Source organism: Enhydra lutris, unplaced genomic scaffold, assembly GCF_002288905.1.
Source record: "Enhydra lutris kenyoni isolate GAN:26980312 unplaced genomic scaffold, ASM228890v2 scaffoldscaffold2, whole genome shotgun sequence".
Lineage (NCBI taxonomy): Eukaryota > Metazoa > Chordata > Mammalia > Carnivora > Mustelidae > Enhydra > Enhydra lutris.
In genome coordinates, this window is record NW_019154086.1 from 69,190,843 (window position 1) to 69,215,887 (window position 25,045).

The following is a 25,045-nucleotide window of genomic DNA, read 5'->3' on the forward strand; positions in this document are numbered from 1 at the left end:
CCCATTGTTGATTGGCAGCCTTTTCCAATAATACAAACAATTGGTTAGCACATATTGTGTGTATTATCAACAACATCCCTTCTTCCAGCCTCGGGCCACCCTCCTAACTCTTTTCCAGTCACCACCTTTGAAATCATAATCTCAAGCCATCATTTGCCTCTGGGACTAGTCAATACCATTTTTTGAGCTTATCTCCTTCTTGCTGAGCAACCGTGAACTCCCAGATTCATCAGAATTATTCCACCGAGGTGGAGGCTGCTGCCAACCACCTGGTCAACAAGCGTTAGCTGGCCTCCTGCACCTACCTCTCTTTGGGCTTCTATTTCAGCCTCGATAATGTGGCTCTGGAGGGTGTGGGCCATTCTTCTGTGAGGGGGGGTAGGAGAAGCGGGAGGGCACTGAGGGGCTCTTGAAGATGCAAAACCAGCAGGGATGGTCGCGCCCTATTCCAGGACATGCAGAAACCATCCCAAAATGAGTGGGTTAAAGCCCTGGATGCTGTAAAAGCTGCCATGGCCCTGGGAAGAACCTGAGCCAAACTGTTTGGGATCCGCGTGCCCCGGATTCTTCCTCACACACTCCCCTGTCTCTGTGACTTCCTGTAGAACCACTTCCTGGATGAGAAGGTGAAACTCATCAAGAAGATGGCAACCACCTGACTATGCTCCACAGGCTGGATGGTTCCCGGGATGGGCTGGGCGAGAATCTCTTTAAAAGCCTGGTGGTGAATATTAAAGAGGGCACGTATTGCATGGAGCACTGGATGTGGTACATAAACAATGAATCTTGCAACACTGAAAAAATAAAATAAAATAAAATAAAATTACCAAAAAAAAAAAAAAAAAAAAAAGGGCTTGGAGCCTCTGGAGCTCAGAGGCCCCCATGTCAGGGCTTCTGCCTAATCCTTTCCCTGCAGAAACTATGCAGCATTTTAACCACTCTGGAGCCTTGTCCCAAGTCTTGGGCCAAGTGAAAACCATAAAACTTTTTGCAAGGAAAAAAAACCTACTAAAATAAAACTAAATCTCTGTGTAAGTGAACATGCAAAGTTCAAACCTGTGTTGCTTAAAGTCAACTACCTGTGTTCAGAGAAGGAGGAGGAAGAGAGAAGGAGGGAAAAAAGAAGAGGAGAAGGAGGTGTATTTGTTCCTTGGTTAGAGACCTCAAGGACCTGATTAATTTAAGTAGACATTTAGACAGAGAAACCTTAAAATCATCTACCAAATAGATTCCAGAAAAATACAGTATAGCTACAAATTCCCCTGGCATGTGTGACAACTTGTCTGTTAGCACCATCTAGTCATTTTTTAATCCTAAAAAGATTATTTCTAATTAGTTTTATAGGAGAAAAGGTATATCATTTACTAATGTAAATAACACCCTAAAGAGCAAATGTGTCCTTAAAAAGAAACAATGACATCCAGGTAAGAAATGTTGATCGGAAATTTGTCCCTTTGCTTAATGGAATGAGGTCGTAGTCTTGGAAAAATACAAGTATACTAAAATAATTATTTCATTGTATGGTTTAGAAAGAGGCACACTTCCTTAAGAGGAAGCAATTATCCAAAAAGAGATGCAAAATTGTTCCTGAACAAGAGCTTAGTACCTAGCCAATGCTTGGCATAAGTCAGGATGCCATTATAAGTGAGGTTTACTTTAGTTGTTTCTATTTAAAGAGAAAAAAAAGTGAGGTTCTTTACTTGGAATCCAAATACTTCTAAAAAATAGATTTAAGAAAATAAATTTCATGTCTTTAGGATATGAGAGAAAAGCAATTTGGCTATTTTTAACCAAAGAATTTTCTTCTACTGAGACATGATTTTTGTCTCTCTGTAATCAAGATTATTCTAGTTTATATTTACATTTCAAAGTAAAATCTGTTATTTGTATGCTGTGTCATTTTCTGTCGAATAGCTTTTAAAGTTAACTCTTTTCTGTTATGAACATCTTTTTAAAGTTATTGAAGACCGCAGTTACATAATTTTTTTTTTTTTTTGAGTAAAGTTTTCTCAAAATGCTTCCCAGGGAAATAAATGGTGGTATATATTGTTTCATATTTACATGTTTTATTTGTGACTCCCAGTTCTTGATGAAACATCAAAATTTCAAGTGATATTATCTCATTTCACCAAAATGATTTTTTTTAAAGCACAGGAAAAGTCTCAACATTGTAATGGATTGACAGTACCCAGTAAACTAATCTTAAGATTTATTGACAGACCATGCAGGAAATCTTTAGCTTTTTTTTTTTTTTTGCGGAAAAAAAATTCCCCTTAGGTCATATACTGTAATCAGGATTAGTTTAACCTTATGAAATGAGATACATATACAAAGATTTAGCAACATTTAATCGAAACTAATCTGTAAAACCTCAACACTATATGGTTATATAGACATATGTGTATGACATACAAATGAAAGCTGAACATATATTTCTCCTAGACAAACAGAATTTTGTAGATGATGCTGTTATTCTCTTGTTTACCTGGACTTGAAATATGTGGTCATCTTTGATTCTACCTTTCCCTACAATTTCATGTCCAGAATCAAATCTTTATCATGTCTTACATTATTTTATGTTCAGTACCACTGGCACAGCCTCATTTCAGGCTTCAGCCTCCCATGATTAGGCTATGTTTATGTTTTTCTATTCAATTGGCTTTCTACAGTATTTCTTCCCAATCCTTCTCACATTATGTGGCCACATGATTATTCTTCAAAATAATATTTAAAAATATTCGGAGTCTTTCTCAGTGCCTAGAGGGTAAAATCATCCCAAGGCAGTGGAAACACCATTCTTAGAGATGTCCAGGTCTGAACCCTTGGACTCAGCCCTCCCGTAATTCTGTCCTTCGCCTTCAGGTTGATCAATTCTGCCATTCCTACATTTTAAGTAATTCTTTGATCCGCGTTCTCTCCTATTCCTGCAGCTGTTCAGATACTCAGCACACTTATTTGAATTCAGCAAGATGGCAACTTCCATCTATGTAGAATGCAGTGGAATAATAACAACATGGACAAAAAGCCTCTGAAGAGACATTCGATAGATATTAACATACTAAAGAATGCATAGTTTACTCCATAAAACAGCTTTGATGCCTCACACTCTTACCTCAGACGTATTTATTGATTTCCAAGTTCACAAAACAGTAGAGTAATAGTAAATTAAGTAAGTGGGGGCCAAAGGTAAGATATCTAAAGAGAAGGAATGGAGTGGAAGTGCACGCTGCTAGGCTGAGCACCAGAAGAACTGGGGAAACTGAAAATCTGACATAAGATCCCAAAATATACACTACTCAGGAGTCAGGAATTTAGGATCAAATATCCCTGTAAAATTCAGAGAGCACAGAAGGACTCACTGTGTTATAACTCAAAACATCAACATGATCATATAAGGTCAATCACAACATGCTGACTTATGTCCAAGATATTTTATTTAAAAAGGGCAAGAGTCTGTGGGAGCACGATTAGAAAAATATGTCTCTGAATACTTAAAAATAATAAAAATAGTACTTTTAAGGCCAAACCTTTGTCTGAAAACTTCAGTGGTCAAAAAAAGATTTACTTTCTGAGGATTTCAGGGGTTTTGGTTCACTTCAATTATACTATAAGTTTTTTGAGGGCAGAAATAATATCTTTCAAATTTCTATATCACATGGGATTAGTACAGTGCCTTACACAATCTAAGAATTAAAAAATATTCGTGAGGAAGTGATATAGAACACATTCTAGATATAAGGATTAAATGTCCCTGGCTAAAGAAGAGTTTTCATATATGAGGTAATGCTCCTGCTTAAAAATGTTCTAGTTATACAAACAGCCTCTTACACCTTTGTATTTTGGTATTTGATATGTTCAGAAATAAATTAATAGAAAATAGTGTGACTTAAGATTTTTTTATTCAAATACCCCTGCTTAGGCTTTGAATGAAGTAAATATTTAAAGGAGAGTATTGGCAATGGCATTATATTAACATGTTTCTTTTATGTTCAATATTTGTTGCCATTTACCAACAGGAAAAATACTTCTAAGATGAGAGAGAGAGAGAGAGGCAGAGGCAAGGGATTCTGTGTTCCACTCAAGTAAACCAGTTAATAATTCTCAACTGGATAGAAAAAAAAAAAAAGCCTCATGGATCATATCTATTGAAGTAGGGACCCTTAGCTGGGATTATACTTTTTCAGAAAGTGATTTCACTGCTGTGCTTTCCTCTTCTGGGCTGCCAGTTCTCCAGAAATGATGCAGTTCAGTACATCAAACTGTGGCTACATTGGGACAGAGAAGATTTCAAGATTTGCTCTTCTTGATGACCTTAATTTACTTGTCAGATAAAAATGCCAAATGACACAAGGATAATTGGAAAATGTGAGTTTGGTACATCTTGATGGAGAGGCAGAAGCAGAAGCAGGTAGTGCAGCATGAAACACATTTTGTTTTGTTTTAAAGATTCTTGTGTGCATTAATAGATGGTCAAGATGCCTTGACAGGCAGGCTTCACATGACAAAGAACAGAGAAAAGTGATTGAGGCATTTAAACATCTGGAACTCTGTTAACATTCTAAATGTCAAGGATTTAATTTGTAATTGTCTATATTTCATATTGTTGTTTGCAGTTGAGATAGGTCTTTGATAACATATTTTGCAATTGAAATACTTATGCCTTTATACATGCTTATTTCATCTTTTTTTTTTTTTTTAAGATCCAGTGTATAATAGAATTTCCTTACAAATTTCACAAATTCCCTGGAACAAACGATACTCAATTTCAAAAGACTATTTAACGTGCACCATAATATTAACAGTGAGTATTTGCATATTTGTAAACATATATATGCACTTGAAGCTATAGCTTCTCTATATAATAGTGTGGCTTGAGGTAAATAGCTTTGTAATTAAATGCATAATCATTAGAGATCACAAATTTCATAAGGCTTACATACTCAAAGGATTCTTTAGAATCTATTTTTCATAGAAAAGTATATAAAGAAAATAACTTGATTTAAAGATTATTAAATTAAACTAACTAATTAAATTAAATTAACACATTAAACTGAGGGTTGCTGGAGGAGAGGTGGGTGGGTGGATGGGGTAACTGGCTGACCGACATTAGGGAGGACACGTGATGTGAGCACTGGATGTTAAACGCAACTGATGAATTACTGAACTCTACATCTGAAACTAATGATGTATTATATGTTGGCTAATTGAATTTAAATAAAAAAACACTTAGAAAATAAACAAACACAAACAAAAGCACACATTGATTATTTAGAAAAAGTTCTAGAAAATTTCTTGAGTGAATTCTCATTCATCAAAACAAAAAATTAATCATTTAGAATGTGGTAAACACTGTGATATAGGGACTGGGGAGACAAAGAAAGCTTAATTAAGCCTGGTTTCCTATCCTCGTAGTAGTTTCTCTTCAGCCCGGGCGATACTCAAACCTTAACTGTAATATAGTGAAACTGTTGCTAAAATGGAGGCATGTGTGAGGGTCTTGAGGGAAGAGTAGGAGCGTGATAATCTCAATAGAAAGAAGGGAAGGAAGGCTTAAAAAGGAGTTGATTCTTAAGCCAAATCTGAAAGGATCGGAAGAAATTTGCAAGTAACCAAGGTGATGAGTAGATATTGGGACATTCTAGTGTGAAGAAATGACATTGCATATATATGGAGACGACACAGCACTTGGAGTTTTTTACAAGTACTCTGAGGCAGAATAGGAACAAGAATAGGAAGGTGGAGAGAATGGATCATGAAAATTTAGTGACATCAGTCAGCACACTTATTTTTTTCTCAGGAGTGGAATAGAGGGAGATGGGAGTTTACTTAAAATTGCAATTCTTACTGGAGATATAAACTCTTGCAAATATATGGGAAGAAACTGCCAGAAGATAAATCCAATTGAGGAGATTAAAAAAAAAAAAGAAAAAGAAAAAGCAGAACTGAGATTGAGAAAGTATTGAGGCCATGTTTGGAGAGCTTGGATTTGGCCTGAATCTCACACTACTCCTTGAGTTTTTATTAATAAGGTAATAAGGTCCCACTTTTCATCAAATCAGTAGGGTTTTTGTCACTTGAAAATGAGAGTCCTACTTAATGAAATGAAACAAAAAAGAGAAAATTTGGCTGTATTTGTCTATATGCATATCCTATAATGAGGGGAAGGGAAGATACGTGGGTCTTCATATTTCTAAATTAGCTACTCATAATTCTTATTGTTTATTAAGTTTTTTGAGTTAGATGTTTTTAATCTCCATTTATTATTAAAATTTTTTTTCTATGCAGAACACAGCCTTTGCCTCAATAATTAGATGGATGAGATTGGAAGAGTAAAGGAAAATGGGGTTTGTGGGGGTTACCTTTTTAAAACAACCCTTTTTTTATACAAGGAATACCAAATCTTCTGCTCAGAAAAAAACCCATTTTCTTTATCTTTAATGGACTGATTTGTCAGAGGGTAAAATTAGTCCTGCCTGTCCTATATTGAATGGACCTCATGTATTGACTTAATAAAAACTACATGGATGTATAAACAAACACACCAAAAATAAAAACAAATGAACAGACATTTCTGAAAATTTAGCTAGACAACATTGTTAAAATCAGATTGTGGAAGAATCTGCCCAGTTTAAACACATCTAATTATAAACTCACTGCTACCAAAACTGGAGCTGAACAAATTTCTGTAAAGATCTTTACTTAATCTTCACAGTTAATAATAAAGCAGATTTGAGGCGATGGCTGAGGTCTCTTATATGGCTTCAGTGGAAGCTTTGCAAAAGCACCCAAACCAACAATGTTGGCAGTGGAGGGCAATTTCTCTTAGCTTTATGGACCCAAGCGCAGTGCTCCAAATAATTCAGATCACTGGCATCCAACAGGGACCTGCTATTCCCTATGCCAAAGCTCATTTGATTATCCCTGAAAGTGAATAAGTTTTCAAGGAAGTATTTTGGATCATTGTTTGAAACTTCTCGAAGCCTGCACTGAGTAACAGCAAACTGTTTACCTCAACTTCTAAATGATCACTGCCACGAAGTCTGGAGAGACTCTAACGGAGCCAACCTTATTGTCCCAAAAAACTATGGCTCCATCAATTTTCTTAACATTCCCTCTATTACTTATGTTGTGCTTTCTCTTGAACCATGTGTGAAGTCTCCGAGTTAAGTGTTTTGTATTAGAAACAAGAGGGTTTGAGGCACAATATTATACTACAACTTACAGCCATTGATTTCAAGAAAATAAGGTTGTTTGCTTTGCCTGTTGATCTTTCACTAAATTTTGGCTTCATTGCCCAGAGAATCAAGTTAACTCAAAAGTGAGGCTTAGTATTGTGATTCTGGAAATGTGGAGTAAATACCCTTGAAGAAATAAGCTAAAAAGAAAAAATTTCCTGACATATGCATTCACAATTTCATGTTCTATAAAACAGTATTGTGTCTCATTTATTTACCGTTTACACTAAAATCTTCATGACATGATATTGATTATAGACAAACTGGGTGTGTGTTATCTTGTTAGAAAGATATGCCTTTTCCTATATACTGATGATATGGGTTCAGCTTTCAACAACTAGAACTGATCTCTGGATACAAATAATTCTGTCATCCTACTGCTGCCAGAAGGGATTGGACGTCATCAACTTTATCAAAACTAAAATCATTTTCTTCGGCACACAAAAGGCGATTGATCAAGACTCTACAAAACAAGACAACCTATTCCATTTTGTACAGGCATATTTTTTCCACAGCTTATCCTAGAAAGCATGCTGCAAAACTATGCAGTTCAGTATAACGTTTTCCATGGGAGCATGACTCCTCAGATTTCTTTTTGATGACTTAGAACACCTGCTTTGAAAATTTTCCAGGCCAGAATCATCTTTTTTCACAGCATCCAGTGGTGTGGAACTCTGGGCTTTTAATATACAGTATGCCTAATTGTTGGAGCAGATTCAATTCTGCTTTGTGCAGACAATCTTTGCTTTGCTTCCAGGCCATGTCAGTGCAAATAGAAGGATGGGCAAAAATACTGGTTGGGTGTCTTTCCTTTAACAGTGGAAAGATTTCTGTATTGCTTCACCTTCTTTTTAAAGCATTTATACCATCTATCAGTATGAAAATAGATAAATCACATTCTAAGCTTTCTTTAAAGACTAACCCCAAAATTCTTAGTAAGTTTCCTCTGAAGCATCTGTTCAGCCCTGTCTCTGAAAACTGCCTCTGCCTCCACAGCGGGGTCTTGCAAAATTGTTCTCTCTGTCCCTGGTCCTTACTCACATGAATTAGGTTAGAGATGGAGACTTGATTCATATTGGGCCCAAACATGATCTCTCTTCCAGAAATTTGGAATTAGGATTTATGGTCAGTTTGGTGATTTTGCTTGGAATGAATGGGAGATGTGACACTGCAGACCATGAAGCAGATAGATATATTTTCCTAAATGAACATATACACAGGTAAAACTAGTCCTAGGAGAGAGAAACAGAAACGAGTAGCTGTATGGACCCAAAAAAAGACTAGTTGCCTTTCATTTCAAGAACATTCTAGTGTCTTGTTTCAGTCCTTTTTGAAGCCTAGCCATGTTTCGTCCCCATGTTTCCATTGTGGCCCTGTCAGGGACATTCTTAAATCTCTTTTTGCTTAACGCTCATGGCATACTTGATACCTGCAACCAAAGGGCCTTAGGGTTTTCTGATTTTTTAGTTTCTGACCAAAGAATAAATATTTTGAAAATAAACTTAAAAAGTGATTCTTTTTCTTTCACTCCCCAGATATATTAGCTCTTTTGAAGTTGGTATGCATGGAATCATATTAAGTAAACTTTCTCACTCATCTCATTCCCAGCATGGAAATCTCCCTCCATCAATGACACGTTACCTTGGGCCTGCTTCTGTCAAAGGTTGTGGTCACAAAAATCCATATTAAAAAAAATAAACACACTGTTGCATGTGTTGAAAAAAAAAAAACTGCTTGAGGCTATTATGCTCAAATTCCTCATCTGTCTTTCCTACATTTGTGCTTCACATCATAAGAACATTCTCTGTTCTCTGGCTGCTTCCAGAAATCTCAGAGGCAGTGATAATGTACATGTAGTGCACCTCTAGTAATAATCCTCAAAATGAGATTCTGTTCCCTCTTGGTTTTATGGATCAAATTTTCTACTTCTAGCTATAATTTAGTAAACGTTTTGTATATGTGTTTTAGACCTCCTCAATTGTTTTTAGCAGAAGAGCAATAAAAGTCAACATTCCTCTGTTTAATCAGATTTTCTGAGAAGGTATCCCTATAAAAATTAAGGGCAATTTAGATAAGTTAGCATATATATGGATAAATCATGCTACTTACTGCTTAAAGCATTTAGCTTTCTTCCTAGAACATGAAATTTGACTATACTTGTAATTCTCTCTCATCTCTACTAATAAGTATTAACGACTTAGATTGGTTTTATGTAAGTTTGGGCATGTTCTGTTAAACAAAATTCTTGATTAAATAATTCTGGATGATTAACAAAAAAATAGAGGTCATTCTATCTCCTTTTAAAACGTGAGAAGAATTTTCAAATTCCATATACTTATTAGCTTGACTAATTCATGTGTTGCCTCCCTTATTTTGGTGGGGGTGGGGGCAATGGAGGTACATACTTTCTAGCTTCAGGTGAGGTTTTCTACACTGCTGCTTTTCTGAATATTACCAAAAGGTATTTTTTTAATTGTTTTTGTTTTCCAAACTGAGCTTTATTATTTTTCACCTGTCCTGATGCCCCAATTGCCAAAGTATAAGCTATTGGAAGTCTGAAGAGAAGGGTGCATATAAGACTCCTTCAATCGTCTCCACAGTCATGGATGGAGCAGGAATGCCTCCTTCTCTCCTCTGGTACGTAAGTCCTTGTGCCTTAGAGGCACAAGTCACTGGTCAGTGTAAAGGTACAATTTCCCCATCAATCTCTTACGTAATCACTTTTCACCTTCCTTTCCAGTAAAGTATTTCTCCCTCCATCTTAGGCAGTAAGAGCATTGTGAAAAATGACGACAGAGACACGGTCTCATGTGCAGAAGTTTGTGGATTTTTTTTTTCATGAAAATTCATTAAATTTATCTTACCTTAAAGGTAATGGTAGAGTATGATCATGAATAATGTACTTTTACAATGCTTAAAAATATTGCTATAATCAAGCAAACAGCCATTGTAAAGGTATATAACTTTTTAAAAAAATTCTCCATGGGGGGTTGGGGGGATGCATGGGTGGCTCAGTCAGTTTAGCATCTGACTCTTGATTTCATCTCCTGTCATGATCTCAGGGTTATGGCATTGAGCTCTGTGTTGGGCTGGCTCTGTGCTCAGCTCAGAGTCTCTTGTCCCTCTCCCTCTGCTTCTTCTACCACCCACAACTCAGCATGGGCTCTCTCACTATCTCTCAAGTGCATAAGTAAAATCTTAAAAACCAAAAACCAAAAACCAAGAACCTCCATGAGTATTAACTGGGTATCTTTACATTTTGTTTAACTCAATTTGAAATCTATCTTCCCAGTGGGCATTTGAGCAAGATGAGAGGGAGAAAAATGACAAAAAGGTAGGTTGTTTTAAAATGGTGCAGCTTCCACGATGTGGTTGGAACTAGAGGGTATTATGCTAAGTGAAATAAGTCAATCAATGAAAGACAAGTATCATATGATCTCACTGATATGAGGAATTTGAGAAACAAGACAGAGGATCATAGGGGAAGGGAGGGGAAAATGGAACAAGAGAAACCAGAGAGGGAGACAAACCATAAGAGGCTCTTAATCTCAGCAAACAAACTGAGGGTTGCTGGAGGAGGGGGGGTCAGAGGGATGGGATGGCTGGGGGATGGACATTGGGGAGGGTATGTGCTATGGTGAGTTCTGTGAATTGTGTAAGACTGATGACTCACAGACCTGTATCCCTGAAACAAATAATACATTATATGTTAATAAAAAATTAAAATTTAAAAATTTAAAAGTTTTAAAAATTTAAATTTTAATTAAATTTTAATGAATGAATGAATGAATTAAAAATAAAATGGTGCAGCTTCTTTGATTGAGAAATACAAACAGAAGTGGTTTAGAAGGACTCAAAAGGCATTTGAATGCTGCAGTACAGAATAGGACAATACAAAGAAGAATGTGCTAAAGGCAATTAGATAACACTTGTCTGCTGGGGAATTTGGATTAATTTGGGAAAGAATGAAAGAATGGAAGAGCTCTCTTTCCAGTGATTATGCGAGGTAAAATGTGTCTTTATAAAAGTTCAAATAGGGGGTGCCTGGGTGGCTCAGTCATTAAGTATCTGCCTTTGGCTAAGTTCCTGATCCCAGGGTCCTGATCCCAAGGTTCTGGGGTAGAGCCCTGCATCTGCATCCCACTCCCTGCTCAGCGGGAAGCGTGCTTCTCCCTCTCTCACTGCCCCTGCTCGTGTTCCCTCTTGCTGTGTCTCTCTCTGTCAAATAAATAAATAAAATCTTTAAATAAAAAATTCAAATATTTTCAAACCTGTTATCTATTCCATAATCTGAAAAAATAAAATGCTTCCTTAAACAAGATATTCTGTGCTTATTACTTATAGAACTTAAAGTATAACTAATAGTATTCTTTTTTTAATTTTTTAAATTTTTTTATAAACATATAATGTATTATTAGCCCCAGGGGTACAGGTCTGTGAATCTCCAGGTTTACACACTTCACAGCACTCACCATAGCACATACCCTCCCCAATGTCCATATAATTAAAAGTATTCTGAGCCAAAATATAATTTTCAATATACAGCTAACTTTTACTTTCTTTGGATTGCTTATTCCTGTGCAAGAAAATCAGTTAAATGGTTATTTATTTAATAAAAAAAATTATTGTGGGATAGGTGGCTGTATGTCATTTCTACTTGAAGACTGAGAATTCCATAGAAAGTCCCTAAGGAAGTTTTCTTTCTAAAATTAAACTTTTTTTTTTTCATTTAAAATTTTTTTTTTCTTTCTTCCTTAAGAAATTAAAGGCAGCTGATTTACAGCACAGGCTCATACAAAAAACCATTATGTACCCAAGACATGACTGACTGTTCCTCAGAAGGAGGATAGTCATTATTTCAACAAATACTTCCGGAGTGCTTATGTGTGCTGTCTGCAGTTCTAATACTTCACATGTAATTTAGGATATACTTTATAGATGGAGAAACTGAGGCACAGAAAGTTTAATTAACTTGCCATGGTTATACAGATAGAAGTGGCGGAACCAAAATTTAAGTACGGATAACCTAGTTCAGAGTTACAGTTTCCAACCTTTATGCTATATTGTCTGTTGGTATGGAAATTTTTTACGATTTAAGTATTTAAAAGAAAAGTGGCCCAACCCATAAATAATCTGATTACCACAGACATAGGAGGGACAGTGGTTCTGGGTCCACAAGGTGATGCTGCTGGAATAGGACTGATGGAGACTCCCTGACTTGCAAACTGTGCTGGTTAAGGGCTGGTATCTCAGAAGTTCACGTGTGGAGCTAGCTTGCCCACCACTCCAGTGTTTAGGCACTGGGAGGTCAACTCATCTGAGGAAGCCCACTCACCCTGACATGTCACCTATAAAAATGAAACAAAAACTGACATCAAGACTAGCCAGCTGTCTCCAGGGTAAGCTAATGGGCATGAAAAATAAATGTCAAAGGAAGAATCAGAGAATGACTTGATTTCTATAGGGTGTCTAGATACAAGAAGATAAGAATACTGTTTCATTTTCTAAAGATCATTTTGAAAGTGTCTGAATGGAATTTTAGGGCTGAAAATTAATACCAATAATGTCAATATTGATACTCAACATTGACTGAGCCTTAACCACACACGTACGATATTATGCTAAGTATTTCACATGCATTGAACCAATGCATACTCACAAGAACACTAGGAAGTAGGTGATATTCTTATCCATAGTTTTCCTTATGTGGAAACTGAGGCGGAGAGTGGTTAGCTAACATGTACAAAGATAGTGATAGGGTCAAGATCTAAATCCAGGGTTAAGTCCAAAGTTTGAACTTTTAACTGAAATTCACTAGTTTTCTTTATCTATTTATCTGTGAAATATATGCCAAGTTGAATTGCATGAATCAGATGCTATCATGAAAAATCTCCGCGTTCTTTCTGCTTATTTATATCCTTCCTTTTCTTCAAGGCCAGGGTGAAGGCCCTCCTCCACAAAGTGTTTGCCAGCTGCCAGTTCATAGAATTAATTCAAATTGTAGTGAGAGTTAAATGTTATCTCTAGGAGACAGACACTCCCTATCCTCTTTCTCAGCTTTACTCTTCTCCAGAGCATCTCTCATCACCTGGCTCAGATTCTGCCATGCAGCTTTGTAGGTAGCAGGTTTATTGAGGAGTGACTTCAGTGTGGACAGGTTGGGAAGTGAGGGTAGCAGAAAAGGGAAAATGGAGCATTGAAACTTCCATCTGGTAGCTACAAAGACCTCTGCAAATCTCAAGGGCTGAGAGGACCCTTCACAGCTGTCTCGAATTGATCAGTGGCACAAAGCTTTGGGCCCCACAATGACCAGACTTAAATTCTGCCCACCTCTGGGGAAAGGAAATGACTCTGGGGAACGTAGCTTCCCCAGAGCTACACTGGGACAGAGCCAACATCTGGAAAGGAATTCAGCCAGGAGCCTTTGGCAGGCAGCACACCCACTTGCTAAGAGATTAAGTAAGTGCCTAGGTCCTGAAGGGGAGGTCTAGGCAACACACCAGAACTCTGCATCACTTAACATTCTAAATATTTTACTCCTTGTTTGTTTATTGCCTCCCTCCTCTCTGGAACATAAGCTCTAGGACAGGACACTGAGGATCTTTGTCTATTTATGCTATAGCCACAGCATGTAGAATAGCACTTAGTATAGAGTACAGAGTGTGTTTTCACAAATATTTTTTGAATAAATCAGTGTACAAACAAATAAATTTCCAGTTTTCTGATGAAGAAACCAAAGCTTACATAGACTAAATTGCCTTCCTTAGGTCCTAATATCTAGTGAGTGGCAGAGCATGGTCTGGCCCAAATGCTTAACCGCTTCATTCAGAGTTTCTCTATTTTTAGAGCAAGCATAACTCATTTAGCACATTCCCTTTATCTAATTGATGAGAAACTAATACCAAGTCTTACATTGCATTTACCAATTAGACCAACCAAGCAAGTAACCTAGTCTAAGACAGGTCCATCACAGCCTTGTGTGACATGTTAGTCTTGATGTCTAACTTTGCTTCGCTAACATATAACCTTTATGATATCTAGATTCATGAAGTTTTCCAGATAACTTAATTTCTAGAACATCTGCGACTGACCAACTTTCATTGAAAGTTTGGCATGAGATGGCTCAGCTCCAGTTTTCTCAGGAGGCTCTGGTGAGCAGGTCATAATTCACTGTGTCTTGAAAGTCCAGAGACCAAATATGAACTGTCAAGGTGAAATATGCGGCTCACATGCTGGCAGAGAGCAAGCATGTGTTAGAATTTAAATTGATAATCCCCAAGGTTCCAGCACCTTCGATAGGTGAATTCTAAAGCTAAAATAGTCTCTAGGGAGTTTGGAAGTTACGATAGCTTTAGAGCGACAATGAAAAAGATATTTGGAAGGTTTTATTTTTAGTGTGGATAAAATGAAGGTGAGAAAATTAGATGTGTTAGCAGTAGTACCAGAGAAGTCAGTTATGGGAAGCTCATTCTGATTGGCTTGCTTGTCTCCAAACTACAGATAAAGGGAAGAAAAATAAAAACTCAGGAAGGTTTCCTGGCAAGATCAGAGACAGCATCGTATGGCCCTTGCCTAACTATGACTCCAGTCACATGTTTTGTATTTTCTGTACCAAGATCATCACCCCCAACACTCCTTACCCCCACCTCTGTTGCAGCTGCTGGGTCTTCTCAGAATCACTAGGAGGGCTTGTTAAAACAGAATGTTGGATTCACCCCCAGAGTTTCTGATTCAGGAGTATAAGGTTGAGTCCGAAAATCTGCATTTCTAACATTTTCTCTGGTATTGTTGCTACCAATTTTGGCACAGTACCCACATTTTGAAAACTATGGTTCTAGCCATACTAAAATGCTTTCAGTTGTTAGAAGGTTCCATACTCACTTTCATCTGTACACCTGCACGCCTGCACACATGAAAGAAGCTCCCTGACCCTCTTATCTTACCCCCCACATCACACTCCACCCCCCTCACCACCATGGCCAAGTTTTATTTAACTTTAAAGTTTGCTTTAAGATAGCACTTCTTCTTCAAAACTTTCCTTAACATAAGTTGTTGGGTTCTTCTCCTTGTGCTCCCAAAATGTCACATATAACCTCGTAAACTTGTTGAATTTTTTAAACTTCTCACAAGCTTTTGTGAAAGCAAGGAACAAGTCTATTCTTTTTATCTTTGGATCCACAGTGCCTCCTTCTATATCTGGCCCATGGGTTAGTACTTTTAAACCAAGTGAAAGAGTGAATGAATAAATTTGAACAATTAAACATTCTGCTTGCTTTAGCTTTTGCTTCCTTTCACATGCCCTTCACTTTCTCCTTATGTCAAATTTAGAAACAAACATTGTATCAAATTTAGAAATAAACTCTCTTACTTCCCAGGATAACAACTTAAGCAGCAATTTTGAAGACAATGTCAATTTCATTTCTTCATTTCAAAATGAGAATAGTAAGAGTGCATGAAATCAGAATATATGTATTACATGCACGTATGTATGTATAAATATGTATGCTAAATTCAGTAAGCAATATTGCACTGATCATTGTTTACAGAAATGTTGAAAATGATTGCTGAAAAATCATTTAGTCTGCTTTCTGGTTTTGTATCTAGCAAATATAAGATATATTTATTTTAAAAATCACTATAGTGCAGGAACATTTTTTAAAAAAATATTTTATTTATTTATTTGACAGATAGAGATCACAAGTAGGCAAACAGGCAGGTAGAGAGACAGGAGGAAGCAGGCTCCCTGCTGAGCAGAGAGCCCAATGCGGAGCTCGATCCCAGGACCCTGAGATCATGACCTGAGCTGAAGGCAGAGGCTTAACCCACTGAGCCACCCAGGTGCCCCAATGCAGGAGCATTTTTTAAAGGATGCTCAGTTTCCCAAAAGCATAAGAGAATATGAAATTCAATTTGTTGTGAATCAGCTATTTTATATCTGGTGGTAAAGTTGCCATATTCTGCTACTTTGTCTATCTTCACATGCAGTAATATGCTCATGCATGTCATGCTCTGGTTTGTGCACACACAGCTAAATCCTTCAAAGGGCTCCAGCTATTTTGCCAAGAATTCTTGTTATTTAACTTAAATTCCACTGAACTACTGTTTACTTGAAAAACTAAAGTGTAATGCAAATACTTAAGCTGTCTCTTAATTCTTCAAACAAGGTTTGGTAGAGCTGGCTGGGTTTATTTTATAAACATCTGTCCATTCAGTATTGTGACTTCACAGTGAGGTACAGCAAAAACAGATGACTTGCACTGAGCGAATACAAATTTAAAAGATGTTACATTAGATAATTGAAACTTGTTTTTTATTGTATCCTAGTATCATACAAATAGAAAAACTCAAATTATGCCTTCACATTTTGACATAGGGAGATAATATTTAGTATTTATATATTGTATATAAAATACTTTTCACCCACCTTGGACAGTCTGACAACTCTTTCATTCAACTCTCAAGTTTCTTAGCTCTTAAAATCATGGCTTACCATATGGATAGAATTCCATTGGGAAGTACTAAAGCAAGCTATGTCATCCTTGCAGCTTGGGATTTCCTCAAGGACAATTTCATCCCAGCCTCAGGTGTTTCTGCCCTTTCCCTGTAAGAACTAAAGCTATGTATCACCACTGGGCATCATTCCACAGCTAGCTAGAACTCCCTCCATGCTTTAGAACGCCATTCCAGAAGTAGCTACTGAATAACACAATACTCTTTATCCTGTCTTGGGCAGAGTACATAATCATGCAACAGATGGAAGTAGGAGGTCAGCCACAATTAAGAATCCCACCAGCAGTTCCAGATAGGCTACACACAGTCATATTAAGAGATTAAGTTTCTTGACTTTGCCCTTAATGCTTTCCTAAGCGCTAGAATATGACATTTTTATAAGCCACTTCAAGATTCAAATCAATAAAGCTGATTTGTATAGTCTGAAGAATGGTTGTAATTCTTCATGTATTATATAGGGAATATATTTTTCACTAAATTTGGAGCAATTTGAAATGTCTACGGAATATTTTTGCTCTCTAGAAGAGTTCTAGGTTGTAAAGTCAAATAATTTGACAGAAAAATTCAGGCAATTTATATGATAGCTGATAGGAAAAAATCCATCTCCTCTCAAATCAAGTCAAATTAAAATTAGACTTTGAGAATGGCATATATAGGAAATTCTGTTAGAAGAGTCTCTGGTGTGGCTTAGTCTAAGCTTCCTGAAGATAGAGAATGTTTATTATTTATCTTTTTTTTCCCTTCTAGCTTTATTGAGGTATGACTGACAAACAAAAATTGCACATACTTATGGTGTACAATGTAGTGTTTGGATATAAGTATACACTGTGAAATGATCACACAATCAAGGTAATAAATATATCCATCACCTCACATAGTTATTGTGCATGTGTATGTGTGTGTGTGAGAATGTGTGTATGTGGTAAGAACATTTAAGATCTACTCTCCTAGAAAATTTCAAATACACAATGCAATACTATTATAGTCACATTATAGATCTACAGATCTGTAACTATAGTCTACATTATTAGATCTTCAGAACTTACCATCCTGTATAAATGACATTTTGCATCCTTTGACTAGCATTCAGCATACTGTCTTTAATATATATGCACAAAACCACAAACAAGATACTGAAAATATATAAATAAAATAATAAAACACATATGATTTGTTTGAAATAACAGATGCATGCTAATTGAGTATTTACTGGATAACATCAACTTATTTGATATTCACTGAAAGCCTTCTATGTGTCAGCAGAGCAATATAAAAGACACAAAAACGAGTAAGAAATAGTTCCTGATCTCAAAAAAACCCCACAACCTTCCAGTCAAAGGCTGATGGCTGATATCCCAAAGAAATCATATTTTTGTATATGTTGCTGTAGGTTATTGGCTTAAAATAAACCAATATTCTATTTTAAAACTAGATCCCCCATTATTTGATAGTTCCTTTTTTGATATGAGACCAATTGTAACACTGAATATTAATATGCACATTTTATAATTTCTAAGACCCTGTTAATGATTTTTTCCAGCCCATTTAGCAAAGTTATGATCTTTAATATTTTTTGTTTTGGAACCTTCAGTCTGTCTTACAGCACATGAGCTTGGTTCCTATCATTTAAGGTCTTTATTTGATTCAGGCAAAATGGAAGCAAAATATCTTTTTTTAATCAAAGTCTTGTTAAGAGGAGACTTCCATTCTCTATGCAAATAGTTACTCTTCATCAAGCCCCTGCTCATGTAAGGTAATCAGACTAAGTACATTATTCTGTCCCTTTAGAGTTATACTTGGTCTCCCATGTGTGCATTAGTCTAGAAATCTGTATTAAAACACACATAGCTCTTTGAACTTGATGCGTGGTGATTTATATATAATTATAGTCTTCTGAAAATCTGTGTTTATATTCAAACACACATTATGTTAGGGAAGAATATGATTGTCTAAGGGAGGGTGAAGAATTGGAGGCAAGAATAAAAAATAATCATGTAGAAAATCAGAGCTAGGGATGCCTGGGTAGCTCAGTGGGTTGAGCCTCTGTCTTCAGCTCAGGTTATGATCTCAGTGTCCTGGGATTGAGCCCTGCATTAGGCTCTCTGCTCAGTGGGGAGCCTGCTTCCTCCTCTCTCTCTCTGCCTGCTTCTCTGCCTACTTGTGATCTCTATCTGTCAAATGGATAAATAAAATCTTAAAAAAAAAAAAAGAAAATCACAGCTAATGACCAAGCTGAATAAGAAAAGTAAAAACACTGGATTGGGTATAAAGGGAACTCAGTCCTAGCTCTGATCATTCATATGAAAAATACTATCCCTATATAATATAATATGCTCATTCCAACACTTACTAGTGGAATGTGGTAAGTTACTAACCTTCTTTGTGTTTTGGTTTCCTGATCTATAAAATGGACATGGTAATAGTATCTACTTCAAAGGTTAGTAGCCACAAAGAATACATAAGTGCTTGGAAAATAATTATAATTCAATAAATATTATCTGATGGAATCTCAACGTTAGAAGTTACCTTAAAATTGTATCACAACCTCCTAAACAAATCAAGGATTTCCTTTATGATATGCTGAAAATGTATCCAGCTAGTTCCGGCACAAATTCTTATCATGGGGGGCATTTATTACCTCATAAGGTGGGCCAGTTTATAGTTGGACAACTTAACTGCTAGAAAATTCTTCTTTCCTACTGACGTTTGCATTTAGATAGCTATGGTTGCCAACACTGAAAGTGTGCTATTGATTGGGGGAAAAAAAAGTGTTCTATTGATTGGAGATTATTTCAAATTAAAATCTTACATACTGGTATTTGTCCTCCTCTGGGTAGACTCATAAATATGAAATCTCTTGTTTGATTAATTAACTTTTTTATTACTCCACCAGGGTCAGCTGGTCTTCTTTCTGCTTCGTGCTTCACCATTAATAACCATCCTCAAACTTCTGGCTGCTGTTAATAATGATGTAGCTAATTTCATCCTAAGTAATTGAAGCAGTACAGATTGGGCTTCAACCAATAGACCAGATCAAACATAATAGAGTTTTTTTTTTTTTTAAGCATAATAGAGATTTTTTTCAAAAGGAAGCTTAATGAAAAAAATATGTTTTACAACAACAAAAATATCATTTAATTCTACCTAAAATGTCCTTAATTTTAGAATTAAAAATTAATTTGTGATTAAAGTTCTACATACTATGTTTCTATACAACTCAAGCCAGTTACAGCCTGACAGCCCAAATAAAGCAAGCTAAAATGTTTATCTGTGGCAAATAAAAATATTTGATTCTTTCTGTTTAGACTGGCAGGCAGCGTGCTATTCTCCCAATTTTAGCCTTTTAAAATTGTATGTCACTCATTTATTTTGGAAACTATAAGCAAGGCATTTCACAAGACACACAAATACACTAGCTATAGTTCTTAACCTTGAAGAGCTAACAACTTAGCAAATAATTGAGCACTTGCACAATATAATATAAAGTGTCTGAGGAAAGAGATGACTTTTCACCACACTGATCCAGACATTTCAGGAGAGGTAGCAGATGAGCTGGACTGACCATCTGTACTGTGATAGGTTTCTGAATCTTCCAGTTGGAAGTCATAGAAAAAGCTTAGAAATTATGCAGATTCAGAAAATTTCATGTATAAAGCAGCCATATATTTTTTCAGAATTTGTGTTAACTAGAGGGAGATGATACAAGAATGATGTTAGTTGATTAGGATTGGAGGGAGACTTGAATATTTGTTGAGAAATTCACATTTTATGTGGTAGAAAATACTCAATGATTTGGAGCTTTTAAGTGGACAGGGTGGAGTATAGAAAAATAAGTCCAATTGAGGCATAAAAAACAAATTAGGGCAGAAGGAATAAGAAACACGATATTGAACCTTAATTTCTAGAATCATTTCCCATTTATAAATTGTTAAACAATCAAATTGCTTAACTATGAAACCATACTAAAAACAGCTAACTATTATGGATATTTAAAAATAATTAAGTGATTAAATTCATTCATTTATAACTACACTAACACTTTTTGTATACATGTGAAAGACACGCCATAAAATTTTATTTATTATTGGAAGAGAGAGACACAGTGAGAGAGGGAACACAAGCAGGGGGAATGGGAGAGGCAGAAGCAGACTTCCTACTGAGCAGAGAGCCCCATGTGGGACAGGATCCCAGTACTCTGGGATCATGACCTGAGCCCAAGGTAGAGGCTTAATGACTGAGCCACCCAGGCACCCCATGACATAAGATTCTATTTTGAAATACCTACTATGGCCCAGTAATTTATTGTTTGGTTGGTAAAGCTGATTATGATGATTTTTGTGCGGTTATGTCATGTGATATAAACCTAGTCCATTGTTACTACTTTTGGTAAATAATACATTTTAAAATGTTGACAGATGTGGCCTTTGTGCTACAAAAGTGCTTCATGTAGCTTACAGGTAAAAACCTAAGTTTGTATGTTGCTGAAATTTAATGTATATGTATAATTAATCCTTCCAGGGGAAAAGAATGCAATGCTTCCATGTTGGCAATGTATATTTCTCCTGGGTCATTTGGATAACCACTAATGCAATGGGAGAGGTAAACTGCTAATTACTATGTGTAAATTTCCAGCTTTCTTTCAAAAATTGGCTTTAAGCTATGGATTCTGCACCCTTTTGACAGCTTCACAAGTTTTCTTCACAAGTATTTAAGTAAAATGTTCAAGTTGGCTGCAATACAGCAGGATATATTTTATTTATTTTACTTATATTTTAAAAGATGTATACATGAAATTACTTTCTGCTACTCTAAAATACATTTGGATATTAGATAAGTCTTGGGGTTTTATGAGTTGTGGGTGGCTCAGTCCGTTAAGCATCTGCATCTTGATTTTAGCTCTGGTCAGGATCTCAGGGTCGTGAGCTCGAGTCAGGCCTCTGGTTCTGTGCCTAGTGGGGAGTCTACTTGGGATTCTCCCCTCACCCCAGTTCTCTCTCTCTCTCTCTCTCTCAAATAAATAAATAAATCTTGTAAAAAAAAAAAGTTTTGGTGATTTAAATAACCAAATGTTTAACTTCCTTATCTTTAAATTATTTATATTGCTTTTTCTAAAAAAAAGTAGGTGTAATTTTAAGTAATTATTATTAAAAAATTAAATCAAACATCTTTTTTAAGAAGTTTGCAAGGATATGGATACTACTGGCTATGTAGATAACTTTTTAATTTTAATTGTTATCTTTCTTTCCATTGAAAAGAAGAACATTTTCTCCAGAAAATAAGGACAAAATTATAATAAATATAAGGTGGTTAAAATTTCCTGTTGTTTCTTTCATATAAGCCAAAAAGGTCGGCACTTAATGTGTGTGTGTGTGTGTGTGTGTGTGTGTGTGTGTGTGTGTGTTTGATAGTTTGGGGCCTAATATGAATTCATTTTAATATGGAGAAAATTCTTATATTAGCATCTGACACCGATCTTTTACCTTTCTCAAAAAGATCCACATGTAATGTTTATATATTCTTACTTTCTTACTATTTTTAAATTAGACTAGATTGTTTTCTATAGAAGTCCCAGATAAACACAAATGACTTATCTAGATTTAGCCCTATAAATTTGTCTGAGAATATATTTTTGACTTAATGATGTAATACTCAAAAATGTCATACTTTTAAAAAGATAAATTTCTCATCAGTGAAAGAAAGTAAGGAAACTTGAGATGCAGGGATGCAGTACACACAGTCTGAACAACACAATGAGAGGACTCTTCCCAGGACCAAACTTTCCTTGAATTGCATCCTCTGGCTTTGCATCAAGGCAAAGTCTTGACATGAGAGCAGGGGAAAAAGAGTCAACAGGAGGGATGGCACTTTGAATATTTTTATATTGTTTTTAATTGTGGAACTATGTTTTGTGATAATTACATTCCACTCCCAATAATTTCATCTCTAGCTTGAGAAGTCAATAGTCTCCAGCAGGATTATAAATGACCATCACTGATATTACACATCCAGGTTGTATGTGTTCTTTTTATTCATTAGTTTACTCTCTCTCCCTAAGCTGTGTTCCTCCTTAATTATGCTGGTGTTTTCCCACCTTTTAGGGGAAAGGTGGGACATATAGTTGCAACGAGGACATTCTTACAAATTGATATTGTTTGTCAATATAAAAACAACACTTCTTCCATCATAGAATTTGAAATTCCAACAGCTTCATTTTGAGGAAGTGACATACTAGAGGAATTGTGGCCTGTTTCCTGATCTTACCATTAGCTCTTATTAATAATTCCAATGAAAGAACTCAATAGGATGGTGGAGTAGTTCAGAGCATAAGCCTTAGAAAAGGTAGCCCTCAGTTTCAAATTTCAGCTTAGTTTCTTTCTTTCTTTCCTTCTTTCTTTCTTTTAGAATTTATTTATTTATTTGACACAGAGGGAGAGAGAGAGAGAGAGAGAGAACACAAGCAAGGGGAGTGGGAAAGGAAGAAGCTGGCTTCCTGCTGAGCAGAGAGCCAGATGTGGGGCTGGATCCCAGGACTCTGGGATCATGACCTGAGCCAAAGGCAGCCGCTTAATGGCTGAGCCACCCAGGCGCCCCGTAGCCTAGCTTCTTACTAATTCCATATATCTGGACAAATTGCTCTATTTCTCTAGACTTCTGTTTTCTCATGAGTGAAATTAGAAAAATCATACTGGTGTTACTGGATGTTGAAAGGTTTAAATGGAAAAATACATATAAGATACATAATTTCTAGTACTTATTAGGAGCTCAATAAATGGTAGCTCAATATAAGCTCAATAAATGGTAGCTATTATTGTTACTTATAAAGAATTTTTTAAATTTATTTGCTATTCTTGAATTTTTATATAAATATGGGTATTTTAGCAATGATGGGGACAGATTTTTATTATAATTAGATATTTGGACATTTTTCCATAAAGGAACATTGCAAAAGCCACATATACTGTCTTTACAAAGATAGCAGTAAGATACTTTTATGAAAGCAAAAATTGAATTCAACGGTAGAGCAGGATTTAGACTAAATAAGACATTTCAAAGCCTATGTTACATGACATTGGAACACCTCACTCCCTTCGTCTCCCATTTTGATTTTTCAACACATCAAGGCTACAGAACTAATTTGAGTTTCTAATTAAGCCCACGTGTCTATATTTAAACTTATAATATACATTTCAGTGGAGTTTTTCTCCTGACTACTGTTTTTTATTGATCTGAGATAACAAGCCAAAGCTGTACAATTTTGAACTAACTGCTAAAATCATTTGCTCATGGCTTTGTTCCTTTCCAAGTTTTCATTAGTATCATATTATGATGCCAAAACTGGCAAACAATTAGGCTAACACCGCCCACTGAGACTCTATGCTATAGCATGAGTGATGAATTCTGCATAAAGAGAAGTATTTGGGCCACGTTACAATTGCGGTAGAGTAAGGCATTTCATGGAGGTATTTAATGATAGCACCACAACATTAACCGAAATGACAATATGAGTATTTACGTGAACAGAATCCTGTTTGATGAGACTATTCACAGTTGGGGACATCAGATTTTTAACGATCAGGTGAGACTGGAGTAGTACTAAATTAACATCTTATTTTGTATGTTTGTGTAAAACTTACTCTCATCTCCTGTTTCAAATTCAAACTTCTGACTGTAGCCACTGTATCCTGTTGCAGTCCTCACTCGGATATGAAATATGTACTTGGTGGCTGGCTTGAGACCTGTGATGATGACACTGGGTGCCTTGGACCTCGTGGAGGAATAGGTAAGCTGCTCATGCTCCTGGGGATAGAGAAGAGGAGAAAGGAAATGAAGCAGAGTTATTCCACTTTTTCCTAGATACATTCCCAAGTTAAGCTGAGGAATTATGCTCTGAATATCAAAAATATTGATTAAAGAGAGGAGTAAGCATGGTTTTCCAAAATTTAGCATTTAGTTATTTATCATTATGATGCATATGATATGGTCTTGATTTGGTAATTTACTAAGAAAGATGATTATCTTATATAAACTTGCACTTGGATTTTTGGTGATTTGGATTTCTGATCCAACTCTAAGGAATGGTGGTGGCGTGAGAGCACGTTTACACAGAATGGCAGCTGCACTGGGAACAAAATGGGCACATCAGATCAGACCACACCAGCAGAGTGCAAGGAGCAAGGGTGGGAAAATTCAAGTACCCGCTACTCACTTCTACCCGCAGGTAGTGCCAAAATGCCGGCGCTATCCGTGGGTAGACCTGTGGGTGAAAGGAAAAATAAATTAATTGTTTTTTAAAATTTGAA

General features: G+C 36.2%; 1 protein-coding gene across 2 annotated transcripts in view; it reads right to left on the bottom strand.

The window, feature by feature from the left end:
• The window catches only part of LOC111148333 (EPH receptor A6), an 874,015-nt gene that overhangs the window by 240,661 nt on the left and 608,309 nt on the right, over positions 1-25,045 (bottom strand). Inside the window, exons 7-8 of one of the 2 annotated variants that reach the window (XM_022504843.1) lie at positions 24,952-24,999; positions 24,380-24,542 (exon numbers count right to left, since the gene is read on the bottom strand). In XM_022504843.1, the coding sequence (XP_022360551.1) occupies positions 24,380-24,542; positions 24,952-24,999 (211 nt within the window). The remainder of the gene's footprint in view (positions 1-24,379; positions 24,543-24,951; positions 25,000-25,045) is intronic. The other variant, XM_022504851.1, reaches the window with a different exon arrangement.